Source organism: Thalia democratica, chromosome 8 (assembly GCF_965202585.1).
Source record: "Thalia democratica chromosome 8, ktThaDemo2.hap1.1, whole genome shotgun sequence".
Lineage (NCBI taxonomy): Eukaryota > Metazoa > Chordata > Thaliacea > Salpida > Salpidae > Thalia > Thalia democratica.
In genome coordinates, this window is record NC_139172.1 from 28,444,649 (window position 1) to 28,453,679 (window position 9,031).

General features: G+C 27.5%; 1 protein-coding gene across 3 annotated transcripts; it reads left to right on the forward strand.

Annotated features, from left to right (window-relative positions):
• The first annotated feature begins 4,446 nt into the window (after positions 1-4,446).
• On the forward strand, positions 4,447-8,827 carry LOC145842145 (3-galactosyl-N-acetylglucosaminide 4-alpha-L-fucosyltransferase FUT3-like). Of its 3 annotated transcripts, none has more exons than XM_082949536.1 (6): positions 4,447-4,637; positions 5,421-5,519; positions 5,702-5,803; positions 5,874-5,941; positions 6,187-6,300; positions 7,610-8,827. In XM_082949536.1, the coding sequence occupies exons 1-6, from the start codon at positions 4,476-4,478 to the stop codon at positions 8,376-8,378; spliced, it is 1,314 nt and encodes a 437-aa protein (XP_082805662.1). In that variant the 5' UTR covers positions 4,447-4,475; the 3' UTR covers positions 8,379-8,827. The 3 variants fall into 3 exon arrangements, with proteins under 3 accessions (XP_082805662.1, XP_082805664.1, XP_082805663.1); XM_082949538.1 differs by having other exon boundaries at positions 5,457-5,519; positions 5,699-5,803; XM_082949537.1 differs by having other exon boundaries at positions 5,457-5,519.
• The last annotated feature ends 204 nt before the right edge of the window (positions 8,828-9,031 follow it).

Sequence of the window (9,031 nt, forward strand, 5' to 3'; positions counted from 1 at the left end):
GCATAAGAAACCGTTTGTAGATTGATGACTGCAGGTTTTTATTTTTGACTAACTACTGAGTACTAATAAGGACGATATCGGTTTAGTTTACTGAAAATTTGTGTTCTGATGATCGAATTGGTATGATCTAACCTTACAGTCGTTTAAGAGTTATTTAATGACAAACTTAATTTTTAACATACGGCTACTTATTTTGATCATTAACAAAAATGCTTTTGATTTGAAGTTCAGCTCATAATTAGTACTTTATTAAGAATAATACTAATCGTTGTAGCACCAAAGCTTAAATTAACTTGAGTTGGTAGTTTATTGTTTAATGTTTTAAGTTTCTATTGAAAAAAAAACTGTTGTTTATCTAGAGTCCTGTAGCACATACTAATTTGTATAACATCATTTATATACTTTACCGATATTGTACTGCACAAGACATTAAAAGGTATACGTGGTATGCGACTTGATAACCGAAAGGTTCTTCGTGCACCAGTTCTTATGATAAAAGTTTTTTTTATCACTTAATAAACTAAATATATATAAAGTCTTACATATTTAAAAAAATTTAACAATTCTATTTTACTACTTATTTTAGTAAAGTTAAAAGTTCAAATTTTTTTCTTTTGATTAATCCCATGATTTACTGAAAATTTTGAAAATTGTAAGTTATGAGAAAAATGACGTTTTAAGCTCTGTTAAAAAAAAATTGCTTGTATATACTTATAAGTATTTTATCTTAAAATAAACAACATCAAAATATATAAGTGTTATGTTTCAGATTAACTAAGTAAACCTAGTTGAAAAGTTTATGACAATAATGCTTCAAATGCTATAAGTTAAATGATGCTAACAAAACTTTAAAAATATATGTAATCATCATATAATTCAATTTACACTAAAAGTTTTATTTTGCTATAAATACACTTTTACACGATTAAAGTTATAATACAAAACAGTTTAAACATTTGATTTAACCTGGAACTTTCAAGAAAAAGTAATTAATAATTTTGTTTTAGTTCAAAATAGGTTTTCAGCTTAATTTAAAAAATTTTGTTAGAACAACTAGTGTTTACTTTAAAAATAAGATTTTATGTGTAATTAAATATTAATGCATCTTTCGTAAATGTATACACCTTGTTAAACTTATTATAACAAAATATAACTTAAATTTGTAAGTTTAAATTGATAATTGTGTTAACTTTTTCAGAAGTGAAAACTTTTTAATTTGAACCTAAATTAGAAATTATTGGATAGATGATGAAGAGTAAAATAATTATTTTAAGCAGATATAAAGGTAGTTTTTCGAGAAATCTTGTCGAAGAAAGCCATATTTTTTTTATTTCTTCAAAGGGGGCTTTATGAAAGAAATTTGGAAACCTGCGTAAGAATTACACGCAAGATAAGTTTTGTAAATAAATGAAAGGCGTTTTAGTGCAGCTTATTTAAAAGTCTGTGAATTCACAGTCATCTTTAAATATGCAGAATCTTCCGTGTATAGAACTTCAAACTGTGTAATCTATTGAAGTTTCACCCATAACTGTGTCAAATGATATTTTTTAAACTTATTTGTGATGTATACAAATAGTTTTTTTTGTTGTATATGTCTATAATTGTTCTTAAATGTTTGTAAACTTATTGTTGATGTATACATAAAATGTTTTTTTTGTTGTTTATGTCTATAATTGTTGTTTACTGTTACTACAAATTTCATTACTGTTAGTAAAAGTTTTTAAAGCTTTTGATATGGTATTTTTTATCATATCCTTTAACTTTCTAGATATACTTTATTATTTACGTAACTTGGTGATTTTTAAAACAAAAGTAGTATATATATATATTTTTTAAATTCATAATCTAAGTTCGGAATCAAAAGCATAGCAAAGTATTTGGAAATTTTAACAACTTTAAAAACTAATTTAGAAATTATAGGTACAAGTGTTAAAATAATAACTAACCCTAAAAATATTTTTAGTTATAAACTCATTAAAACAGTTTTTATTATAGGAGGATTTTTTGTTGCTAAGATATTATAGCTAGTTTTTAGTAGAAACTAGTCAAGCGACTAACATTTCCTCAGAAAAGAGAAATAAGCCAACTTCTAAAACTTACGATCGCGTGTAATGATATTTTTATAGTAGTATAACATTTAATTAAATTTTTTAGTAACTTTTTTCTTGCCTGAAAATTTCTCAACTTTATTTTAAGTTATCGGGAATTTTTTTTTTTTTTTGTTGTCAGATTTCATTTAAATCTTGGTTTTGAAATAAATGGTTTTCAAATTAAAATATCAATCAGTATCCTTTTTTAACTGTATGGTAAAAATTCCAGAAAATAATACTGACAATTTTACTAAAAAAATTTTTGTGGAAACTTAGTTTTTTAGACATAGGTTGTTAATAGATAACAATGAAGCATTTTAAACTTACTTAAAAACAGTTTAAAACTTAGTATACATTTACCAACGTAATATTGTGAATATAGACGTCAATAAGACTTTAATGACGTCAACATATTTTTTTCTAAAGAACTTGCTACCTAACATCCAGATGCCTTGGACTATAATTTTGCTTTTTCAGCTTATCAAACTTCTTTCTTTTTTCTACCCCCAATTTTACCTTCGTTTTCTAGAACTCGGTTTTCTTGTGCGACTCTAACACTTTCTAGTACCCAAGTCTTTTTGTTCAACAGTACTTTTGTAGTAAAGCAGTTTAAGGCTATGTTTTATTAAAATAAGTATTCATTTCGTCTGTCTCAGCGAATTCATATCGACAATTTATTTTTTTCTCTTTTCTAAATATAATTATTCTAAATTACGCCTATAATATTATAGTATTACTATACTTACAATACAATATTTTTATTCTCAAAAGTAAAACAAAAAATTAATAAAAGATAAGCATATGAATTTAGTTTATTAATTTTTTTCTTTATAACAAAAAAAATCATAATCTAAACTTCAAATTATAAGTGCAAATTTGTTTAGAATAATTAATAACCTAAGACTTTAGTTAATTCTAAACAGCGACGAAACAAGTTTTTATTAAAAAAATCTGAAAATTTAATTGCTTTTTTGAATAATAATCGAAAATTGTATAAGTTTTGAATACTTGACTTACTGTTCTGACAGTAGCTTTATCACAAAGAGAAATACTTTAAAAGCCTTTCTGAAACCAAGGGTGTATTTTTTATTTGATTTTTGAACCTTACATATTATTTTAAACATTACGGTTGATTAGTTCTTTTTTTTTATTTACTTGAATTGGTTAAAATTTATTTTGATCTTAAATTTATTTTAGTGACAAGCATAGAAGGTACACAAACTTTAAATAATTAGACTTACATACATACAACAATTAAAAAAGTTTACATATCTAAAACAATGGATAAATTTCGTGTTAGCTTTTTCTTTTTTAATGATTATCTTCTTAATAAAAACGGTATTTCTTATTCTACCTAAATCACAAACAAAATTTATATTTTAAAGTTTTCAAAACGATCGAAAAAGTCAGACTGTTTTCTTCGATAATTCTGTTTGCGAAGAATAGAAGAGAAACCCGATGAAGCGTTTAATGACCGATTATACATTGTAATCATCATATATGCCTGAACACACGTTACTCAGGTTTGGTAGTAAAAGTCGATTTTTTCGTTTGCTGTACTTTTACCAGGCTATCTTTAGAATAAGATTTTTTAACTGTGCTGAGTTACGATATGTGCACTTCTATGGCCCTAGCTGAGTTATAAATGTATCATAAAAGTAAAGATTATTTAAAGGTTTTAAGATTTCTTAAGATTATGTTTGAAAAATAAAAGAGTTAACAACTAAAGTACAAAACAACAAAAAGTATATCTATATTTCATATACTAATATTGAAGCAACCTGTTTTTGATGAGAAGGCTTTGAACTTATGCTAAACTGATTTTTGTTATACGTACAGTAGAAGCTTTATTAACGTAGTTGTTGTTATTTTCGAGTTAACATTTATTTTATAAGTCTCATATCAAAAACGTTGTAAAATGGTTTTATTAGGCAAACATTTTTGTTTAGATTTATCTATATATTTTCAGAGTACATTTTGAATTTATAAAACACTTTTGTTATTGATGTTTCAAAAAAAATACATTATTTATACAACACTGACCTCTAAAAGTAACATTTTAAAAAGTTGAAAAATATAAGTTAAGCTTTAATGTTGTATAAAACGAATGATTAAAAATTAGCTAAAATATGTTTATTAATATATAGCTGAAAACAAATAGTTTATTTATGAAAGAAAGTTGTGTAAAAAACATAATAAAAATGATAAGTTTAATAATTGCTAACAATTCTTGTGATATACTTACTACGAAGTATATTTTATAAAATGTTAAATACAAGTTTTAGTAAAAAACTTAAAAGTTTGTTCTTAAGCATTTTCTGTTAAAAACTAAAGAAATGATTTGTTAAATAGTCAATATAGAATCTTTACTCAAATATATTTGAAATGGAACTGAAAAGAAAGAACTTTCTGTTATTAGCTTTTATCTGTACGCTTGTTATTGCCAGTTTTCACCAGTACTCATTTTCAATGGATGAAGTTTTAAGAAATAAAGTTGGGTGGTTTCCCAATTTCAACACTATGACGATTGGAACTTTTGTAAGAAAGGTTTTTTTTGTTGTATGTAATAATGTTATTGTTAGATAATCTATATTTAAATTTTATTAAATTGGAAAACTGAAACAAAGTTCTAGTTGTGACTAAATACACATTCGTATCAATTTGATATAAACAAAAGAAAATTTTTTTTTTTTTAATTATCAATTTTATATTAGATGTTTCCGTTTTAAAATTTATCTTTGCAGAAAAACATTAATATTTAACAACAAAACATCATAATATAAATACAAACAAAAAAAGACCTTAATTTTTAAGTAAACTGTATAAATATAGTTTAGTTTGATGTTATGTTAAGCTGATAAAACTAGTCATAGCTGTTTGACGTGTCTCAAAAAAAGTCTAATACATTTTACACTTTTCAACTCACTACAATTAATAAATTAAAACGAAGTATAACATATGTACTATACATAGAATAAAAGCTTTTACACATAAAAATATGAAGTTTGTGTGTCCACTCAAATTGTGTTTACAATTTTATTTCTTCGATTAGTACTTATTTCGTTTAAGATTTAGTTTGTAAGTTTTAAGTTTAAGTTTTTTCTAATAACATTTTCTAATAATTTAACGACAATAAAGTACTAAAACTATTTTGAAAGTTGTTTTTGTTTAATAATTTTTTGAAAGCAAATTTTAATAAAATGTTTTCAAATCGTATTTGGCACTTTGGAAAATATCGAGATATACGAAACATAAAATAGATATACGAAATAATTAATGTTAAAAACATAGAATGTCATTTACGTTCTTTTTTAAACTAATGAAATGCAGATTTCAAAGAGTTTTAATCAGTTCTGTTTACTTCAGGGCTATAGTTTGAATAATCTAGAACAACCATTGAAACAGCACTTACAAAGCCTAAAGAAAAAGGTAAAATTGTCTTTCAAGTATTTTCATTATCAAATTTATTTAAACCTTGTAAAATTTTTCTGTTTAGTTTTAGTACACATAACGCTTAAAATCAAGTTTAACCATAGTTTTCATTTGCAATTAAAAATAAGTTTTCATCATCAGCGTTTTTTCTTCAATAAATTTTTGCATTACCACAGTAGAAATGGATACTGTTCTGGTACAAGCCCTTCGGTCAGCCGATCAGTCAAAAAGAACTTCCGAGGGAGTGCGGCTACTGTGGACTGACCTCCGACAGAAGAATGGTAAAACGAGTTCAACAGTTTTTTTACAAAAAATATGAAAAATTTTATCTTAGTTTTTTCTATAAAACAGTTTAATGATTCAAGCGCTGTTATCTTCCACTTTTTCGAGCTAAGAAAATCCAACTTGCCCAAACAAAGGTTGTTTAATTTGCATCTGCTACCACGCCTTCGAATTTTATCAAGAAATTAAGAACTAGTAATAAGCTGTTTCCAACTCAAAAAGAATTTTTTACGAAAACCTCAGTAAAAAAAAAATTTAAAGCTTTTAAAATGTGTCTCGACGGTTTTTATACGGAAATATTTTTAAAGGGTTTTACTTTAGCAAAATATTTACACCTAAATAAAATTCAAAGGCGTAAATTTTAAATACATTTATCTTTTAGAAACAAAAACCAGAGTTTTGTTTTCTTTTCAATGGAGTCACCAGCCTCTATGAAGGAGAGAAACTTTTTCTTCAAAGACTTCGACAACTACTTCAACTTAACTTTTTCCTACAGGTAGTTTTTTGAATATTATAAGCATAACATGTAAGTAACAGGTTAGTAAACTAATAATTTCAATTTTGTACACTAAGTCATTAAATGTTTTTATTTTTCTTTAGGATTTTAGTCGTGGGTTTTCTTACAACCATTATATCTTAGATTAAAAAGTTTATCTTTTTTGATTACAATAAAACTTGAAATTAATTTTTCTTTAAGATTTTTCAACTTTAGGCTGGTCATTAGAAATAGAAACTTTAGTTTCAACAGCTCTAAATTTAAAGTGCAGTCGAAGTACTCATTATCAACCATGCGATTAATTGGATTAACAGTTCTTGATCTGTTTTTAATTTTCTTGAAAATTATTGAACTGTGAAGCTTAATCATCTTGAAATGTACAGATGTTAAATATTAAATTTTATTTTGGCTTATTCCAATAATTTGATTATTTTATCAAAAACTAGCGTGTTTGCCCACAAATCGTGAGTGTAAAAAGTATAGCAATATTTACTATCAGTATTTGTCAATTATATAATAAAACTTATTATACTATTTAAACAAAATTATACCTACTATCTATACCAAGAAAAAATTTAAGCGGTCAAAATTTTATTGCAAGTTAAATAAAGATGTGCAAATTAAATATTATAATTACTACCAGGCTTCGGTGGCAAAAGATTGCGTTCTTTTAAAGTATAATAAAACAGTAAACTGCACATAAAAATGTTGGTTATCTATAATGATATTTTACACCTTATTCATGCATGAATAATGAGCAATCTATTTTTACGACAAATAACTTAATTGCAAATTAAATAAAAATCAAAACTTTTATGATTACAGTAGAGAACAAGGTTTACTAAGTGGTTAATTAAAAGATAGCATTTTTGTTTGCACTAAATTTTTGAAAAATATGTTGTAAGCTTTTTGTTTTTTGAACAAACAAAATAAGCTGTTTGTACAAATTTTAAATCTGTTCAAAGAAAAATCAGAAAAAAAATTTATTAGTTTTATTTAGCCTATAAAAGACAATTACTGCTTTAATTCAGTAGTTTTTAAATATTTTTATTAGGATACTTTAATATTTATGCTAGACAAAACTTTTTTTTTTATTTAAAACTGATAGCATTCTAAACCTTTTTAGTTAAAAGATTAAACTTTTACATTTTCACAGGTAAAAAATATTCAAACTAAATATTTACTAGTTGTTTTTCAATTAAAAAAACATAGTCTGTTTAAACGATGTTTGTAAGTAAAATGAACCTTTTTATTTTTTGAGCAGTTTATAGTGTTGTATATTACTACACACTATTATTGCTTTTCGCAGGAGAGATGCGGACGTATACAGTCAGCCGCAGGGAAACTGGTTCAGGGACCAAACGAGAACGGTCTCGACTCTCATTGAAAAGTTCCAGCGAAAATACAACTCTTCTGACGCCGGAGCGCAGCAAGTTCTGCGGGCGAAGAAGAAGCTGCTGGTCTCGTTCGTTTCGAACTGCAGGAGCCGGGTGCGGCGGAGGATGTCGGACCTGCTCAAGGAGTCCGTGATCGGGGACCGCTTCGACAGGTACGGGTCTTGCTTCAAAGAGAACAGGCCGCTGGAGGTCGTCCGGGAGTACAAGTTCTACTTGGCCATGGAGAACTCGTACCACTGCAGGGACTACGTCACCGAGAAGGTTTACAGGAACGCGTTCGAGATGGAAGCGGTCCCCGTTGTGTGGGGCGCCAGAAAACGGGATTACCCGATTCCCCCGAAAAGCGCCATTTTCGTCGAAGACTTCGAGAGCGTGGCGGAGTTGGCGCGGTACTTGGACCACTTGGACAAGGACGACGCCGCCTACCTGGAGTACTTCAGCTGGAGGAAGTCGGACTTCAGGGAGCAGCCGACTCACAATCAGGCGTTCCAGCAGTGCCAGCTGTGCCGGCTGATGCACGGAATCAATGTGGACTATCTGAGGTACGCTGGGGACCGGCAGGACGTTCAAGAGCTGCCGCTGTTCGGGTTGAGGGAGAGGAAGGTGGCGAGCGTCAACGATTGGGTGTACGGCGAGGAGAACGAGGAGTGCGTGGAAGGGAAAGTACCGAAACCGAGATGATTGTTGCGTTGTTGAGTTTTGTCGACACTAGGTTTTAATGCCGTGAATTTTGTGACACGTTTGAACGTGCCTGTTTATCGTAAAACTTTTGAGTTGATCCATCAAGCGCAATTTTAAATTTGATTATAGCTGACATGATTGTTTAGGGTACTTAATTAAAACTTATAAAAAACTATGCACAAAGTTTACTACTTGTAGTATACAACCTTTTAAACATTGATTTTTTTCATAGTACTATGCTTTAAATGCTTTTCAAATATATTTCAAAAAGAAAGGACAAGTAATATATTGTTTGAGATATTGGGTTAGTAGACGAAATAAAAAACAATATAGTTTTTATAATTTTGTACGTCTGTTTAATTTTTAATATCTCAATCTAATTTAGCTAAGCTTGTTTTGTTTAAGTTTAACTTGGATGTTAATAACAAATAATCGCTTTCAATGTAAATATAGCTTCTAACAAAAACAAAAAAGTTATTGTTTTTAAATTGACAAAAAATATATTTCAATGAAGACAGTAGTTTATATAATAATTTTGTAGTCACGACTAATCAGTTTCTACAAATAACAAAATCTTGTTACATTATAAGTTTTGTTTATATTAATTACTTTTTAATCAAAGTTTTTTATTAGAAAATAAAGTTAATCGACAG